Source organism: Nomascus leucogenys, unplaced genomic scaffold, assembly GCF_006542625.1.
Source record: "Nomascus leucogenys isolate Asia unplaced genomic scaffold, Asia_NLE_v1 Super-Scaffold_258, whole genome shotgun sequence".
Lineage (NCBI taxonomy): Eukaryota > Metazoa > Chordata > Mammalia > Primates > Hylobatidae > Nomascus > Nomascus leucogenys.
In genome coordinates this window covers 3825806-3845088 of record NW_022095769.1, presented here as the reverse complement: position 1 = coordinate 3845088, position 19283 = coordinate 3825806, and the positions used below count along the sequence as shown (strand labels likewise).

The window sequence follows — 19283 nt, the reverse complement described above, 5'->3', positions numbered from 1 at the left end:
CGACTACCCAGAAAGAGCCGGTGAATGGGCTTGTGGTGACCCCCGCCCCCCACCCCACCCTCCCTTCCCACCCGACCCCCAACCCCCATCCCCAGTTCGAGCCGCCGCCCGAAAGGCCGGGCCGTCGTCTTAGGAGTCGCCGCCGCCGCCACCTCCGCCATGGAGCTGATCACCATCCTCGAGAAGACTGTGTCTCCCGGTAGGACGCAGGAACCGGGGGTTGGGCTGAGGTGATTGGGGTGGGGGAGGGGAGGCCCGGCCCCTCTGACCCCGCTCCGTCTCCCACTTTCCTCCCCCTAGATCGGCTGGAGCTGGAAGCGGCGCAGAAGTTCCTGGAGCGTGCGGCCGTGGAGAACCTGGTGCGTGCTACCCCGCCGCGCCCATCCCGCCGCGTCCCCATCCCCTGCGTGCGGGGCCTTCCCGCCCTCCCGGAGGCCCAGGCCTCGGGAACCTACCCCGCCCCATCCTGTCCCCCTCCCCCCCAACCCGGTCCAACCTAACCCCGCCATCGGGAAGCCGGTGGGTGTGTCCCGCCCCGAGCCCCGCGACTGGCCAATGGCGCGGCGCGCCGGGCTGCCTGCCGCCCAGTCGTCGCGCGGCCTGAGGGCGGCGGTGCAGCGGGAGGGAGAAAGGGAGGGAAGGGAAGTTAGGTTGCGCGGCGCTGCGTGTTCAGCAGGGTGGGGGTGGGGGAGTCGGGCCTAGGGGCCATGTGGAAGCTCTGGGCCCGGCCGCCCGCCCTGTCTGACCCCGGCCGACTTCTCCTTCCTGTCCCTTGGCCCCTGTGGCTCTCCCCACCTATTTCCTAGAGTTCTGCCCTTTCCTAGCTACCTTGGTCCGTGCTCCTGGCCAGGCCTGGCACCCGACTGCCTCTTAACCCATTTCCACTAATATTTTTCCCTCTTCTGCCCGGTTATTCCTCTCTAGGGGTTTTTTCTTTTTCTTTCTTTTTTTTTTCTTTCCTTCTGACCTGGATGAGTAGAGACCTAATCACTAGGGGTCTGCACCCAGAAAACAGACTGAGGCTCATCTTTGAGATGGGGCCTGTTTGCTGATGAAATCACAGGGGAAAGTTCCTCGTTTTTCATGGTTTAAAATTTAAGGGGTCCGGAGAAAATGAAGCTAACTCCGCTAGAGACTGGTCCTTTGTATAAAAATATGGGATGGATTGGTTGAAACAGCCTAGATGCCAGTTAAGTTTCTCTTTGGTGTCCATCTCCTGTTGGGGGATGGGGTCAGAGGGAAGGATTGGATGATGCTTGACATCTTTGAGAAAGGTAATAGGAATTAAGTCTGAATAACATTGTAACCATATGTGTTCCTTTGTGTTATATAGGCAAAATGTCAACATCAACAAAGTGACAAGGCTTATTTTATACAGACTGCCTTTGAATGATTTTTTTGTTGTTGTTCTTCATATGTGCCAATTTTTACAACTAACCTGTTTATCCTTTCCCAGAAGAGTTTTTTCCACTAGTATAGGCTGATAATTCCATTTAGGGTATTATTCCTGTTTCAGCTTTTGCAAATTTTGCAAGAAGCTTTTTATCTTATTCCTAACATTCTTAACATTCTTTAGTGGTACATAATTAATAAAACTTTTAAGAATTATCTTCTGCTGTGCTTGCAGAACTTGTTAGCAGTAAGAAAAATGTGTCTGCTTTTGGCTTTTCCTGCTAACTTTGCTGTTTGGGCACGGTTTTTTTTGGCGGAGAGAGGGGTGTGTGTGTTAAATTTTTAAACAAAGGAAGTAGTTTTTGAGGCCTGTGGATTACAAAAGGTTACAAAAGAACATGCTTTTCAGGAATCCACTGTATTCCTCAACTAAAGTCCAAATGTATAGGAGCAAGTAATTGTTGATCATTAGATACAAAGTTATTTTGCTTGAACAGCTTGCCTGAAGATTTTTTCTTTCACTTTTTCCCTGTTTCTAAATATCTTATCACTTTTCCTTATAAATCCGCTTTTTTCATTGTTTCCTTTTTGCTGAGTGCCCACAAATAAAACAGAGGATGAGGCTCGTAAGTTTGTTTTAGGCTTATCTGTATTTCCCCCTCTCATAAAAGATCACCTCCTTCCACGGGATGAAAAGCTACCCTGCTGCTGCCATGAGATGGAAAGTTGAATCATTCTTTTGGGACCAAGGTTTTTGAAATGTAGATAAACAGTTTTATTTTCTGCCCCCCATCATAACAGGTATTCGTTCAACAAACATTGAGTACCAGACATTATTAAAAGTTCTTGGGACACCTCAGTATACATAGAAGACTGACTACTACTACCATACTCTGAAACCTTGCAATTCAGGGGGTCTAACGTGACAATTTGGGCACTAAGAATGATCTTGATAGGAAAATCTGTAATTCCTCAAGTGCTAGGCTCCATGAGAAAAGTGGAAGACTTCCTGTTATACTAAGTAACATTTTTATAGAAGTCAGTGAAGTAAATATTTTGTGGTCTCCTGAGATGCTTATGATATATCAAAAAAAAAAATTAGACTTTAGTTCCCCTCCTCTCCCCTCCTCTGGTGGTTCAGTGCTCTATAAATTATCCTGAGTTCTGGAAATTCCTAAGATATTTTTATTTACAGATTTATCTTCCCTTAACAGCCCACTTTCCTTGTGGAACTGTCCAGAGTGCTGGCAAATCCAGGAAACAGTCAGGTTGCCAGAGTTGCAGCTGGTCTACAAATCAAGAACTCTTTGACATCTAAAGATCCAGATATCAAGGCACAGTATCAGCAGAGGTGGCTTGCTATTGATGCTAATGCTCGACGAGAAGTCAAGAACTATGTGAGTAACGCTTATCTGTTTGGTTATATTGCCCAGAGAACAAGAAATCGCTTTCTCAGATCTTTTGCTGTTTGCATGGGATAGAGCTGACAGTGTGATAGGTTTCTGGGACCTGAACTTTACCTAAAGATAAAAATTGTCTTTGTCTTAAATCTTTCTCAACACAGCTTGTCCATTCCCATTGATGGATTGGAATTCTTTTTAGATGACTGAGGTAGGCTGCAGCCGTTTGGGAAACTTTAATTATGTGCCGTAATTTGTAAAATCTGTTTGGCAAATGGGAGTAGTGTAGAAATTGGTGCTAAATTTGTATAAAAATTAGGGAATTTGTTAATACGTATTTCCAAGCTCTCCAGAAATTCTGATTTAGTACTTCTGGAGTACAGCTCAGGGAATTTTTTTTTTTTTTTTTTGGAGACAGTCTTGCTCTGTTGCCCAGGCTGGAGTGCAATGGCATGATCTCAGCTCACTGCAGCCTCTGCCTCCCAGGTTCAAGCAATTCTCTGCCTCAGCCTCCCAAGTAGCTGGGATTACAGGCACCCACCACCATGCCCAGCTAATTTTTGTGCTTTCAGTAGAGGTGGGGTTTCACCATGTTGTCCAGGCTGGTCTTGAACTCCTGACCTCAGGTGATCTGCCTGCCTTGGCTTCCCAAAGTGCTGGGATTACAGGCATGAGCCACCTCGCCTGGCTGTTGTTGTTTTTAAATTAAGTTCTTTAGTGATCTGTCTAACGTGGGTAAGGCACAAAGAGGAGTGAGTTAAATATCTGTGCAGTCATCATTTTGTCCATGGTATCTGAGTGGAAACTAGTGGGGAATTCCTACATATGTACTTGTGCAGGACATGGTTATGCACATCATACTTGCTATTTCCTGGTTCTAGATATCAGCATTAGGTAAAGTAGTGCCCTGTAAGGCAATCACTTCTCTATCTGGTTGTGTACTTCCTTCTGTCACCAATCTTGCATACCCATGATAAGGAGCCAGGTTATTAAATCTAACTTGGTTTCAAATCTTTTTGGAATATGTAGAGCTGTTTCTATTCATGTTGGGTCTGCTTGTGTAATAACAACATTTTAATTCCTTCTCCCTCAGCTAAGTGACATAAATGGAAGTATATTCTATCACTGGAAATCTCGATACTGATAGTGCCCATTCAGTTTCTCATCTTCCTTAAATTACACACTAGTAAATGGGATAAGATGTAATTGGAATTGGAATTGGCTTATTTTTTGGCACATCACTCTTAACACCATCCTTTTAAAAAAAAAAATTAGACAATAATGGCTGGGCGCAGTGGCTCATGCCTGTCATCCCAGCACTTTGAGAGGCCGTGGTGGGTGGATCACCTGAGGTCAGGAGTTCGAGACCAGCCTGGCCAACATGGCGAAACCCTGTCTCTACTAAAAATACAAAAATTAGCTGGCTGTGGCGGTGGATACCTCTAGTCCCAGCTACTCGGGAGGCTTAGGCAGGAGAATTGCTTGAACCTGGGAGGCAGAGTTTGTGGTGAGCCAAGATTGCGCATTGCACTCCAGCCTGGGTGACAGAGTGACACTCCATTTCTTAAAAAAAATAAATAAAAATTAGATAATTTATATAGGCATGGTTAAGCCCTCGGGCATGAAAAAAAAGCTAACAGTTACCTCGGCCTTTTTCCTTTTCATAGCACAACTGATAATTAATACTAAATTTCACTGTTGATCTTTTTTGAAATCTGGATATTGGGGCACAATTGAGAGCTAGTTTCTCTTTTCTGATAATTGAATATTACTATTAAGGTTACCTCTAGTTTAAACAGAAAACTTTTAGTACTCAGGAGGTGGACATCTGTAGTTTCTAAATCACCTCAAGTAATACGGAGTCTTCAGAAAGCAATCTAAAGGAAAAAGGTAAAGGTAGAATGGGATTCAGTGCACATCACATATGTACTAGGAGACAATGTAGTGTGGTGAGAAGGCACCCTGGACTTGGGTTGATAATACCCATTCAGCCCCTGACATTCTGGACAATTCACCTTGTTTTTCCCCCTCATTCCCTCATGTCTTTGACATACAGTTTTTGTCCATTCTAGCTCTGCTAGTCCTTGAGAGCAAAGCCTTTCATTTAACATCAATCCAAACTGTTTGTAGTTGGGTAGAGCTGATGGGGGTGGGGGCCAGTGATGGTGATATACCATATAAGAAGGAAAGGAGGAGTTCATTATTGGTTCTAGCCGCAAAGCAGGATACTAAGTGATCCGACCCAGTCAGCAGAGCTGGCCTGAATATCTGGCAGCTATTCTTTGTCCTGTGTTCATGCCAGAACAGTTAACTGTTTGCCTTTGAGTGGACTAGTGATTCTTAGTGAGTTCATTGACTGAATTAGCTGATCACGGTAATAATTAATCCTAGGTCAGTTGTGGCTTCGTCTTTTATCATACCTGCGCCTTTACTCTTTACATAAATGGTGGTGTGGTTACCATGTCAAGCGAGACATGTTTAATGACAAGTGGATCTTGTTTTGACATCTGGCCAGATTTTGGTATCTGTCAGTGGTAGAGAGAACAGTTCTTTGATTCTTGGGCAAACAGAACAAATCCTTTCAGAGTGGATGTTATATAAAGATTAGTTCATAGGTGTTATTAACATCAGCAACTTTGTTTTTGTATTTAGTGATGTTGTTACTTGGCCAAGGCCTTTCTATGTAAGTCACCCAGAGTGCTGGGTTGTCAATGATTAGAAGGAAAAAGTTTTGTTTCAGCCCACGTCTCATGAGTGAGATCTCCTTGGATCAGATTAGACAGTGATATACTGTGAATAAGACCCACCCGAATGCCCCAGAACTAGCTTCATTCTAGTGTCCGTGTCTGTCCACAAAACGAGGTTGTGAACCATCCTTTCCTTATTAATGGCAACAATGAGCCTGGAAGATGAGTTTTGTCCCTATCTCTCTCCTTTGCCATTTACTGCTACCTCCGATTGTAACTTCTGGTTGCCCACCTCATGCCGAAGGTTGAAGTGAGGTGGGATGACTGGTTTTGTTTCTAGGTTCTAGGGCAGTGTTGATTATGCTGATGTTGCTGCTGAGGCTGGCTTTTTCTGACAGCCTTTTCTACTTCTCCGTATTATAGATAAGAATTCTGAGGCCAGGCACGGTGGCTCACGCCTGTCATCCCAGTACTTTGGTTGGCCGAGGCGGGTGGATCACCTGAGGTCAGGAGTTCAAGACTGTCCTGGCCAACATGGTGAAACCCCACCTCTACTAAAAATACAAAAACTAGCCGGGCATGGTGGCAGGCACCTGTAATCCCAGCTACTTGCTGGGGGGAGCTAAGGCAGGAGAATCACTTGAACCTGGAAGGCGGAGGTTGCAGTGAGCCGAGATCGCGCCATCATGCTCCAGCCTAGGGGACACGAGCGAGACTTTGTCTCAAAAAAAAAAAAAAAAAAAAAAAAAAAAATTCTGAGACAGCTGCCTGGGCACAGTGGTCCACACCTGTAATCCTAGCACTCTGGGAGGCCAGGAGTTTGAGACCAGCCTGGGCAACATAGGGAGACCCCATCTCTACTAAAAATCCAGAAAAGTTAGCTGGGTGTGATGGCATGTGCTTGTAGTCTAAGCTACTCGGGGAGGCATGGGAGGTCGAGGCTGCAGTATCGTTGTGCCGCTGCACTATCGTTTTGCTACTGCACTCCACCCTGGACAACTGACTGAGGCCTTGTATTTTCCTTTTTTTTTTTTTTTTGAGCCTGGGCAATATGGTGATGCCCTGTCTCAACAAAAGATAGCTGGGCGTGTCAGCATATCCACCCCTGTAGTTCAGGTACTCAGGAGCCTGAGGCGGGAGGATAGATTGCACCATAGAGATTGAGGCTACAGTGAGCTGTGATCGTGCCACTGCCCTCCAGTCCGGGCAACAGAGTGAGACCCTGTCTTAAGAAAGAAAAAAAAAAAAGAATTCAGAGACACTAATATAAGTATGGTGGTGGGCAAAATGTGGTCAAATAGTGTTAGAAATTTGTATCTTTTGTCTTTTTTGGTGCAGGTTTTGCAGACATTGGGCACAGAAACTTACCGGCCTAGTTCTGCCTCACAGTGTGTGGCTGGTATTGCTTGTGCAGAGATCCCAGTAAACCAGTGGCCAGAACTCATTCCTCAGCTGGTGGCCAATGTCACAAACCCCAACAGCACAGAGCACATGAAGGAGTCGACATTGGAAGCCATCGGTTATATTTGCCAAGATATAGTAAGTGCTTGCCTAATGTATCTGGTTTATATACCTCTGATTGCCTCTAGCTGTGACATGAATGATATTAGTACTACCTTACTGAATCACGAAGAAAGCCAAGCTAAATTGCACAGTGTTTTGAAAGTGAGACTGATTTATTTCCCTTAGGCCTCTGTCTTCACATTGCTAATCACGCCCTAAAGTAAAGAAACTTGAGGATCACAAACTGAAAGCAGAAGTCTGTGTCTGAAGAGTCTTAGATTCTAGACTTACAAAATGAGGATATTCTCATTTGGAGCATCCCTGACCCAATCCTTTTTCTTAAGATCCTGAATGTACCATGAATGTTGTGGCGCATTTTCATTTACTACATTACGGAAAGTTTTGCCAACATTTGATGTAGTTGGTTTAGCCACTGGAGACACAGTATTAGATGTAGCCCTCCCAGCACTGTTGTTCCTGATGAGGTTACCACTCTTGGTGTGTATTTTAATATATAGACTTTATGAAGCAAAGGAGCCCACAGCACTTGACCCGGACTTAGACTCCCTAGATGTGCCCAGGTGTTGATCCTTGGCCTTGGCCCTTAAATATCCTGAAGCTTTACTTTAGAGTACAGATGGCCTGGAAAACACCAACAGACTGCCATCTCCATTTGCACAGAAGCGGGGAAGAAAGCTAATATTACCTCATACCCAGAGTCATTATGCTAAGAAGTCAAAGATGAAGTTGATGAGTTTGACTTGCTTTTGTTCAGTTTTGGACTGCCAGTACCATGAGATTATTTTGCAGGTGGTTTGCAGTGCTACTCCCAAATGGAAATGGGTGGGGAAAGATCACCAAGTCATGATACTTTCTTGAGTGAACTTTACAGTTAAAAAGACTGCCGATTAAGCCAGGCACAGTAGCTTACACCTGTAGTCCCAGCTGCTTGGGAAGCTGAGGTGGGAGGATCACTTGAACCCAGGAATTTGAGGGTGCAGTGCACTGTGGTAGTGCCTGTGAATAGCCACTGCACTTCAGTCTGGGCAGTATAGACCCTGTCTCTTAAGAACAGAAAAAGGACTGCTGATTAGTCATGAGCTCCTTATGGCAGTCATCTGGAGGGGATTGATTCCAGCACCCTCCTCAGGTACCAAAATCCTCAAATGTTCAAGTCTGTTACATAAAATGGTGTAGTATTTGCATATAACCTATGCAGATCCTCCCATATACTTTAAATCATCTCTAGAATACTTACAATACCTAATTCAATGTAAATGCTATATTAATAGTTGGTATACTGTATTAAGGGAATGACGACAAGGAAAAAAGGTGTACATGCACCTCTTGGTGCAGTACAAATGCAACCATCCATTTTTTTTCCTCTAAATATTTTCAATCCATAATTGCTTGAATCCACAGATGTGGAACCCATGGCTGCAGAGGGCTGACTGTATGTTCATTGCACTTCTCTGCTTGTTACAGGACCCAGAGCAGCTACAAGATAAATCCAATGAGATTCTGACTGCCATAATCCAGGGGATGAGGAAAGAAGAGCCTAGTAATAATGTGAAGCTAGCTGCTACTAATGCACTCCTGAACTCATTGGAGTTCACCAAAGCAAACTTTGATAAAGAGGTAAGTTTTTTGACAATAAGGTGTAGATTCAGACAGTAAGGGATGAAAGTTTTTTGTTTTGTTTTCTTAAGTTTGTGATTTAGAAAGTACCACCTACTTAAAAGTATTTGTTTGTAGTTTAGTTGAGTTCGTGTTGTGTGAGATATCCCCATGGAGTGTTTGCCGTTTCTCATCGTGCTTTTGGAAATAAAGTGTTTCTAAGCTTAGGTTTTTCCTTTTGCAGTCCAAAGTGTGGAATGTTGTTGGGTTTTTTTAAATTATAGGGCATGGTCGTGCATACTTGTACTCCAGCTACTTCAGAGGCTGAGGCGGGAGGATTGCTTGAGGCCAGTTGTTCAAGGCCAGCCTGGGCAACAAAATCAGATATCGTCCCTTAAAAAAAAGAAAGGAATAGGCTGGGCGCTGTGGCTCAAGCCTGTAATCCCAGCACTTTGGGAGGCTGAGGCGGGTGGATCATCAGGTCAGGAGTTTGAGACCAGCCTGACGGACATGGTGAAACCCCGTCTCTACTAAAAATACAAAAAAATTAGCCAGGTGTGGTGGTGTGCACCTGTAATCCCAGCTACTCAGGAGGCTGAGGCAGGAGAATCACTTGAACCTGGGAGGCAGAGGTTGCAGTGAGCCGAGATTGTACCACTGTATTCCAGCCTGGGCGACAGAGCGAGACTGTCTCAAAAAAAAAAGAAAAGGAAAGAAATTATGGCATGTACTATATACTTTGGTTTCTTTTAAGATTGTGTGAATCTTTTGCCTTGTACTAAAGATTTTGTGGAGGCCGGGTGCTGGGGCTCACATCCAGTAATCCCAACACTTTGGGCCACCAAGGCAAGAGGATCACTTGAAGTCAGGAGTTTGAGACTAGCCTGCACAACATAACAAAACCCTGTCTCTAAAAAAAAGATTTCTGTGGAGAGGAACAACTGAGTTGTTAACCAGTTTTGTGAGCTCTTGTGTTTACAGGGCTTATAATGGAAAAAAAAGAATGAAAAATGAAATGAATAAAAATTATAGCAATTGGTGTGTTTCATACCACCTTAGGAAGGTGTTTTTAAGAAACAGGATATATAGGCAGGTGCTCTGGCACATGCCTGTAATCCCAGCTACTTAGGAAGCTGAGGTGGGAGGATCACTTGAGCCTGGGAGTTCAAGGCTCAAGATTTCAGCACTGTACTTCAGCCTGGGCAACAGTGCAAGACTCTGTCTCCAAAACATATATATATATATGCGTATGTGTATGTGTATGTATAATATATATGTAAACATTTTGGCTGAAAATGTAATGAATAACATAAAATTTACCATCTTAAGTCATTTTTAAATGTATAGTTAAGTAGATTCACATTGCTGTGGAAACAATCTCCAGAACTTTTTCATCTTGCAAAATTGAAACTACATACTGAACAACAACTCCTCATTTCCCCTTTTCTCAGCCACTGGTAACCACCATTTTACTTTCAGTTTCTATGTATTTTACTACTCTAACGAAATACCTTACGTAAGTGGAATCATATAATATTTGTCTTTTTGCGACTGGTTTGTTTTACTTAGTATGATGTCCTCAAGGTTCATCTAAGGGGTAGCATTTGTCAAAATTTGCTTTTTAAGGGTGATTAATATTCCATTATATATATATGCCACATTTTGTTTATCTAGTCGTCCATCCATGGCCATTTGGTTTGCGCCCACGTTTTGGCTATGGTGGGTAATGCTGCTATGAACATGGGCATGCATGTGTATCTTTGAGACTCTGCTTTCAGTCCTTTTGGGTAAATACCGACAAGTAAAATTGCCGGGGTCATGGTCTGAAAGTATTTCTGTATGTATGTTTGTTGACACTTTAGCTGGCTTTTTACCATTTCTTGACTTTGGAAAGGTCTGAAACCCCAGAGCAAACGGCAATTCTAAGTCATTAGAAAACTGGATTTTTGTTTAATAGATTTTGGAAGATTTAGGAGGGTAGCACATAAAGCTCATTCTCCCTTTTCTCACCACATTTGATGTGAATTTGCTACCTCAGAAAACAAATTTGGTCTCTGAAATAAAGCAGATATTTTGAATTCTCTTATTTTAGCTATAAGGAAATTGATTTTCCTACATGTAAATTTTTATCTTTTAACCAACCATTTTTATTTAAACCTTGTGACCTACATTTTTCTGTTTCCTCCCTGAAGTCTTTGTTAGTGAAGGGTCATTTTGGAGATTAAAAGATTAGGGACCTCATTGGAGGGCAAGTCACATAGCAGACACCGAAGGTAAACTCTTTATAGCCTTTATAGTGCTGTACCATCTGAAGGGAGAGTGGCTTGATTGTACCAGGCAGGGCTGTGTGGGGCCCTGAGGGAGCGAGAGGTTTTCCTTGTAGAGGGAGTCTGGAAATCTTCCTATGTACAGGTTATGCTCTCCTAATTCTCTTTATTTTTATTCCTCCTACAGTCTGAAAGGCACTTTATTATGCAGGTGGTCTGTGAAGCCACACAGTGTCCAGATACGAGGGTAAGTGTTAGGTTATATGAAAAATCTGTCTCGCATCTTTCCTAGGAAATGTCAAATCTAATATAAGTTTAAAATACTGGGAATCAGTTGACTTGAGCAATAAGGTTTGATTAATATTGTTACTAATAATTAATATTCTGGCTGGGCATGGTGGCTCACACCTGTAATCCCAGCACTTAGGGAGGCCATGGCAGGCAGTTCACCTGAGGTTAGGAGTTTCATACCTGTCTGGCCAACATGGTGAAACCCTGTCTCTACTAAAAATACAAAAAAATTAGCTGGGTGTGGTGGCACGTGCCTGTAGTCCCAGCTGCTGGGGAGGCTGAGGTACAAGAATCGCTTGAACCTGGGAGGCGGAGGTCACAGTGAGCCGAGATCATGCCAGTGCAAACAGACTCCATCTCAAAAAATAATAATGATAATTAATAAAAACATTGGAGAAGAGGGAAGAATTGTAATGGAAGTTGCCATCCTCTTAAAAAAGGTTTAAGGGGCCAGTGTGGTGGCTCACTATAATCCCAGCAATTTGGGAGGCCAAAGCAGGAGGATCACTGAGGTCAGGAGTTGGAGACCAACCTGGGCAACATGGTGACACCATCTCTACTAAAAAATATGTATACACAAATAAACAGTTAAGGGAGAAAAGGTTTTCGATCAGCTTTGCTACTTCATCGCCATAGGTTATTCAAGCCATTTCTACTAAAAAATATATATACACAAACAGTTAAGGGAGAAAAGGTTTTTGATCAGCTTTGCTACTTTATTGCCATAGGTTATTCAAGTGATTGTTTTCCCCTGTAGCCATTAAAGCAGCTTTGCTATTGCTATACCCAAAACCTGACCCTTCAAGAAGATAGAAGTTAACATCTTCAGTCTGAATAGTATTAGTGAATTTAGCCCTACCGTGGGTTCCACACGCACCTTTAATGCAAAAAAAAAAAAAAAGGACTGAGGCCAGGCGCGGTGGCTTACGCCTGTAATCCCAACACTTTACAGGCGCATGTCTGTAATCCCAGCTACTCAGGAGGCTGAGGCGGGAGAATCCCTTGAACCCGGGAGGCGGCGGTTGCAGTGAGCTGAGATCACACCACTGCACTCCAGCCTGGAATACTCCATCTCAAAAAAAAAAAAGGATTGGGTGTGGTGGCTCACGCCTATAATCCCAGCACTTTGGGAGGCGGAGGCCAGAGGATCACTTGAGCCCAGGAGTTGGAGACCAGTCTGGGCAACATGGCAAAACTCCATGTCCACAAAGATTAGCTGTGCGTGATGGGGCGAGCCTGTAGTCCTAGGTACATGGGAGGCTGAAGTGGGAGGATTACTTGAGCCTGGTGGTTGAGGCTGCAGTGAGCCATGATCATGGCCACTATACTTGCACCAGGGCAACAGAGCAAGAAGAATGTCTCAAAAAAAAAAAAGAGAGAGAAATGGCCGGGCGCAGTGGCTCACACCTTTAATCCTAGCACTTTAGGTGGCCAAGGTGAATGGATTGCCTGAGCTCAGGAGTTCGAGATGAGCCTGGTCAACATAGCAAAACCCCGTCTCTACTAAAAATACAAAAAATTAGCTGGGTATGATGGTAGGCACCTGTAGTCCCAGCTACTTGGAAGGCTGAGGCACGAGAATTGCTTGAATCTGGGAGGCAGAGGTTGCAGTGAGCCAAGATCATGCCACTGCACTCCAGCCTGGGCAACAAGAGCGAAACTCTGTCCCTTCCCCAAAAAAGAGAGAGGAAATGGGAAAATAAAGGAACGGATAATGAGGGAATTGAAGGGAGATAATGAATTTTAGGGAAATGATAACATATCCCATATTTACCTCAATTAATCCTTAGGATTATTGGCCCATTTGAGTGAATCTAACTTTGTCAGATTGCATTGTTATTTTCGTAAACTATCTGATCTGCTCTTCATAAAAGGTACGAGTGGCTGCTTTACAGAATCTGGTGAAGATAATGTCCTTATATTATCAGTACATGGAGACATATATGGGTCCTGCTCTTTTTGCAGTAAGTATTTTTTATGTGATTTGAGCTTATAGCTAATTACAGAGCCCATCATCCTTAGTTGCTATTTTGCCAATTCTGTAATATTTTACTTAATATTATGTAATCAAGGAAATTCCTTGAGACTGTTAGGTTTAAGCTCATCAGTGGTGTGCCAAGAAAACTGGTGCTAACTTTGTGTGGGTAAACGACCTTCATTTTGAGGCCCGGCCCGGTGGCTAACGCCTGTAATCCCAGCACTTTGGGAGGCTGAGGCGGGCGGATCACCTGAGGTCAGGAGTTCGAGACCAGCATGGCAATATGGTGAAACCCCGTCTCTACTGAAAACACAAAAATTAGCTGAACGTGGTGGCACGCGCCTGTAATCCCAGCTACTCTGGAGGCTGAGGCTGGAGAATCGCTTGAACCCAGGAGGCGGAGGGTGCAATGAGCCAAGAACACGCCATTGCACTCCAATCTGGGCCACAAAGCGAGACTCTGTCTCTAAAAGAAAAAAAAAACCCTGCATTTTGAAAATCTGAGGCTAGGCATGGTGGCTTACGCCTGTAATCCCAGCACTTTGGGAGGCTGAGACTGACAGATCACTTGAGTCCAGGAGTTTGAGACCAGCCTAGGCAATATGGTGAAACCCGCCTCTACAAAATATACAAAAATAAGCCAGGTGAGGTGGCATGCACCTGTGGTCCCACCTACGCAGGAGGCTGGGGTGGGAGCCCGGGAGGTGGAGGTTGTTTGAGCCTGGGAGGTGGAGGTTGCAGTGAGCTGAGATTGTGCTACTGTACTCCAGCCTGGGTGACAGAGTGAGACCCCATTACCAAAAAAAAAAAAAAAAAGAAAGAAAGAAAATCTTTCTTTTTCTATCTTTTCTTTCAAGCCTAGCTTGCTTTTTATAAGTTACATTTCTGAAATTTGCATGTCTGTGGTTAAAGCCGGGTTGGAGTGGGAACTCACTTGAATCAGTACTTATTTGGGGCCTGGGGTGTTTTTCTTCTTAAGATCACAATCGAAGCAATGAAAAGTGACATTGATGAGGTGGCTCTACAAGGGATAGAATTCTGGTCCAATGTCTGTGATGAGGAAATGGATTTGGCCATTGAGGCTTCAGAGGTGAGCTGGGGAGAACTATTATTCTGAATAGGCTTTGGGACATATCTCATTTGTGGATGATACTCCCCTTCTAGGGGAACTTTATTCTGTCTGGGTTTAGAGGGTATCTCCATTGGCAGAGATTTTGATTTTTCTGCTAGCCAGAGCCCTTCATGAAGGAGGCACATCAGTAATGAGGGCTCTCACGTTTTTGCCAAGCAGTCAGGCATGATTGATCGTAAATAGTGGTATTATCACAGTGAACACAAGGGGGCAGCAGGCTGTCGCAGTTTACCAAGGTGATACCTGATGCTGAATTATTTCCTTTTGGAAGTCCTGATGCAAGCCTGGGATGTATAATTGATACTTTACTAGCTCTGGTGAAAGAGTCAGATATGGAGGAGAAGGGGGAGTTCTCTACTTGGGATCTTTGAATTCACGTTTTGTTTCTAGCTTGGTCTTTACACACTTTATTTCAGGACAAGAATAAGGTTTTTTTTGGCATCTTTAGGCAAACTGGGTGTGTGTGTTGATCCAAGGAACACTGAAATATCAGGTTGTCCATATGAATTGAACTTACGAAAAAAAGTTATACTTAATGTTGCCTTGGACCTATAATATATGGCCTAAAAGATTCTCACTGAAGTAGACCAAAAAATTAGCACTTTCCAAGATCACATTGTATGTTACCATTTGTTCCTGTATGTTTCTGTTAAGAGACCCCTGGTCAGCTGTCATTGTATGCCTTTAGTATACAGAGTTTGGTTGCTTTTGTCTAGAATTTGCTTTGTTTCTCCTCAGGCAGCAGAACAAGGACGGCCCCCTGAGCACACCAGCAAGTTTTATGCCAAGGGAGCACTACAGTATCTGGTTCCAATCCTCACACAGACACTAACTAAACAGGTGAGTTACCTTCCAAATATAGGTAGGTAAGCTGTGAAACCTTACTAACAGTAAACTGTTTGTGGAACAGTTTCCATGGAAGGAACTTTGCAACCCATCAACTATTTGATGTTCTGTTGTTGATGACTCAGGAACAGCTAAGCTGGATCTATAAGATCCCCTGGGCTCTGACTTCTTTGTGAAGGAGAACTGAGTCTTAACATCTCAGATGCGTCTTGCTCAGGAATGAGCCACATGCTGCTCTGATTTCCTGAGTGCTCCATTGTCCAAACTCATAAAAGAGAGGTGCTCTATCAAAACTTCAGTGAAGCAAGGTTGGGAGCAAAGATGTGCTGGTTTTAGGCCACTTGTGTATCTGTTCTAATATCTAGGATACTTTCGTGATTTCACAGGGTGTATGTTTTTAAAATGCTAAGGAAGTTGGATATGAGTTATTCAGATCCTAATGAAGGACCCCAACCCAAGAAAGAAACCCTTCTACTGATCCTTTAAGATAATTAACTTCAATTATTAAGATTCAGGATGAAAGTAAAGTGACAAGACTTCATAAAGATTGGGGTCTAATGAGTAAATATAGAAGTTCTTTTATGAGGACCGTGTCCTGGTTGCTTTTGTTCTCCTGACTTTATGCAACACAGTGTTTTCTTGATACGGTGTTTGGGAAGGTTCTTCTGGTGCATGTGAAGTATTACCAAAGAGCTGCTAGTACTCTGAGGAAACAATGCTGGTAACTGAGCACTGCGTCATTGCTTTGTATACAGGATTGTAATTGTTTTTAGGGATGTGTATGATTCTCAATATAGCAGTTTCAAAAGCTAAGTAGGGATGTATTTGGATTAAAATGAACTGGGTGTTCCCTTAAATTTTCATCTCTCCTTTCAGGGTTTTTTTGTTTTTGTTTTTTCTTTTGTTTTGAGACGGAGTCATACTCTGTCTCCCAGGCTGGAGTGTAATGGCATGATCTTGGCTCAATGCACCCTTTGCCTCCTGGGTTCAAGCGATGTCCCACTCCAGCCTCCCCAGTAGCTGGAAATACAGGTGCGCACCACCACGCCCAGCTAATTTTTGTATTTTCAGTAGAAACGGGGTTTTGCCGTGTTAGCCAGGCTGGTCTCGAACTCCTGACTTCAAGTGATCCACCTGCCTCAGCCTCCCAAAGTGCTGGGATTACAGGCGTGAGCCACTGCACCCGGCCTGCTTTCTTATATTTTTATTGTGCTTTTCCTATTTGAGAACAAATTATTCTTTGTGTGATTTTCTGAAACTGCATAGGCAACGTGCCTTAAGTTTACTATGTGGTGTGAATGGCCACAATTAGGAAGCTATACCTTGGATTCTAACTTAAGAGGAGATATTAGTGGAATCTTTTCTTCTTTGAACTTTTGTGTTTTTGGTTTTTGGTTTTTTGTTGAGGGTTGGGGGGTACAGAGTCTTGCTCTATCACCCAGGCTGGAGTGCAGTGGGGCTGTCTTGGCTCACTACAACCTTCATCTCGCAGGTTCATGTGATGCTCTTGCCTCAGCCTCCCGAGTAGCTGGGATTAACAGGCGTGTGCCACTATACCCAGATAGTCTTTGTATTTTTAGTAGAAACGAGGTTTCACCATGTTTACCAGGCTGGTCTCGAAGTCCTGACCTCAAGTGATCTGCCTGCCTTGGCCTCCTAAAGTGCTGGGATTACAGGCATGATCCACTGCACCTCGCCTCTTTTTTGAACTTTTGATTGAATCATGTCTTCCTCCCAGTCATGAAACTCCTTCACTTTCCTGGTCTTTTATTCCATAGGTTAATTTTTGTTGATTTTGGACTTTATTTATTTATTTTTTAATACTATGTCTTTTGTTTTTTTTTTTTTTTTCTGAGACAGAGTCTCACTCTGTTACACAGGCTGGAGCACAGTGGCACAATCTTGGCTCACTGCAACCTCCGCCTCCCAGGTTCAAGCAATTCTCCTGCCTTGGCCTCCTGAGTAGCTGGGACTACAAGCACGTGCCACCACACCCAGCTAATTTTTGTATTTTTGGTAGAGATGGGGTTTCACCATGTTGGCCAGGCTGGTCTCAAACTCCTGACCTCAGGTGATCCACCCGCCTTAGCCTCCCAAAGTGCTGGGATTACAGGCATGAGCCACCGCGCCTGGCCGATTTTGGACTTTACATAACTGGAATCATACAGCATACACTCTAGTTCTGTATTTTGTTCTAAATGTTTGGAATTCATTCTTTTTGGATGTAGTTGAAATTTTTTCATTCTTGTTGTGTAGTACTGAAGGGAATCTTCTTCCATCTGAATCTCGTTTAACAAAGGCTATGCTGTGATGAATGTTTGTGGAAGAGACAAAATACAAAGGTCTTATATTTTATTTCCCTGGAGTTTAAATTCTAAAGACATTCAAGAGTAGTCGGAGGACCTTTCGAGTTAAAATGATTCTTTGGACAAAATCTTAACTAGTGCCATATTCTTTCACCAGGACGAAAATGATGATGACGATGACTGGAACCCCTGCAAAGCCGCAGGGGTGTGCCTCATGCTTCTGGCCACCTGCTGTGAAGATGACATTGTCCCACATGTCCTCCCCTTCATTAAAGAACACATCAAGAACCCAGATTGGCGGTACCGGGATGCAGCAGTGATGGCTTTTGGTTGTATCTTGGAAGGACCAGAGCCCAGTCAGCTCAAACCACTAGTTATACAGGTGAAGCTGAGGGATTTTTGGAGTAGAAAGTAGTATTGTTTAAACTTAAAGCATATCTTTATTTTTCAAAACAAAACTGTAAATTGTCATCTACAAAGATTATTTCTAGATACTTGTTTACTTTTAATGAGGGTAAAATACATTCCTTAGGTTTTTAATTACATAAGTCAGCATGATCCAGAGACGTTTGAAAAAAGCCAAAAGAGAAAAGTCACCTTTAATTTCATTGCCCAGAAATACCACTCTTAACTCTGTATTTATTCTTGAAGCTTTTTCCTGTGTGCATGTCTGTGCAGCAGGCTCTTCCTGTGCAGATTGTTTTATAACTTGTTTCTTCATTTAATACTATGTTGTAAACATTTCCCGATAATTTTTTTTTTGCACTTAGCACTGATTCTCCATAATTTTTTTTTTTTTTTTTTTTGAGACGGAGTCTTGCTGTCGCCCAGGCTGGAGTGCAGTGGCGCCATCTCGGCTCACTGCAAGCTCTGCCCCTCGGGTTCACGCCATTCTCCTGCCTCAGCCTCCCGAGTAGCTGGGACTACAGGTGCCCACCACCACACCCGGCTAATTTTTTTGTATTTTTAGTAGAGACGGGGTTTCACCATGTTAGCCAGGATGGTCTCGATCTCCTGACCTCGTTATCCGCCCACCTCGGCCTCCCAAAGTGCTGGGATTACAGGCGTGAGCCACTGCGCCCGGCGATTCCCCATAATTTTTAATAATGGCATTATTATTCTATTCTTTGGACAAAATGTCCTTTATGTAATGAAAATGTTCTTACGGAAATGTTGTGCTTGTTTTGCTATTATAAGTCGTGCCATCGCACTCCAGCCTGGGCAACAAGAGCGAAACTCTATCTCAAAAAAAAAAAAAAAGAGTTACAGTTGAGTTTAGTGCTTAAAGAATTCAGTCTTTCAGTCTCCTGGATATAGCCAGATGCCATCATAGCTGCATCCTGAGAATTCTGAGTATCCAAGTAATTCTTTTTTTTGAGGTGGGGAGGTGGGGGGATGGAGTCTTACTCTGTCACCCATGCTGGCGTGCTGAAGTGCAGTGGTGCAATCTAGGTTCACTGCAACCTCCAGCTCCCCAGCTCAAGCAATTCTCGTGCCTCAGTCCCCTGAGTAGTTGGGACTATGTGCCACCATGCCGAGCTAATTTTTGTGTTCTTAGTAGAGAGACCGGGTTTCATCATGTTGGCCCGGCTGGTCTTGAACTCCTGACCTCAAGTGACTCCTGACCTCAAGTGTTCTGCCTGCCTCAGCCTCTCAGAGTGCTGGGATTACAGGCATGAGCCATCATCATGCCTGGCCTCTGAGTAATTTATTGCAGACTACTAAAAGCATTTACACCAAATTCTTAATATAAAACTCTAAACTGGAGTTTTGAAAGATATTTTCAAATATTTTGAAAGATGTTTCACACCATGTCCTGTAAAATTACAAAAGTATCCTGGTGACTTTTTTGAGTTAAGCCATC

At 43.6% G+C, this 19283-nt stretch overlaps 1 protein-coding gene across 1 annotated transcript in view; it reads left to right on the top strand.

The window, feature by feature from the left end:
- The first annotated feature begins 278 nt into the window (after nucleotides 1-278).
- The window catches only part of KPNB1 (karyopherin subunit beta 1), a 34085-nt gene continuing 15080 nt past the window's right edge, over nucleotides 279-19283 (top strand). Inside the window, exons 1-9 of the mRNA XM_030808032.1 lie at nucleotides 279-359; nucleotides 2607-2789; nucleotides 6818-7018; nucleotides 8468-8620; nucleotides 11054-11113; nucleotides 13032-13121; nucleotides 14115-14225; nucleotides 15006-15107; nucleotides 17577-17801. Of these exons, the coding sequence (XP_030663892.1) occupies nucleotides 6971-7018; nucleotides 8468-8620; nucleotides 11054-11113; nucleotides 13032-13121; nucleotides 14115-14225; nucleotides 15006-15107; nucleotides 17577-17801 (789 nt within the window). The 5' untranslated portion in view covers nucleotides 279-359; nucleotides 2607-2789; nucleotides 6818-6970. The remainder of the gene's footprint in view (nucleotides 360-2606; nucleotides 2790-6817; nucleotides 7019-8467; nucleotides 8621-11053; nucleotides 11114-13031; nucleotides 13122-14114; nucleotides 14226-15005; nucleotides 15108-17576; nucleotides 17802-19283) is intronic.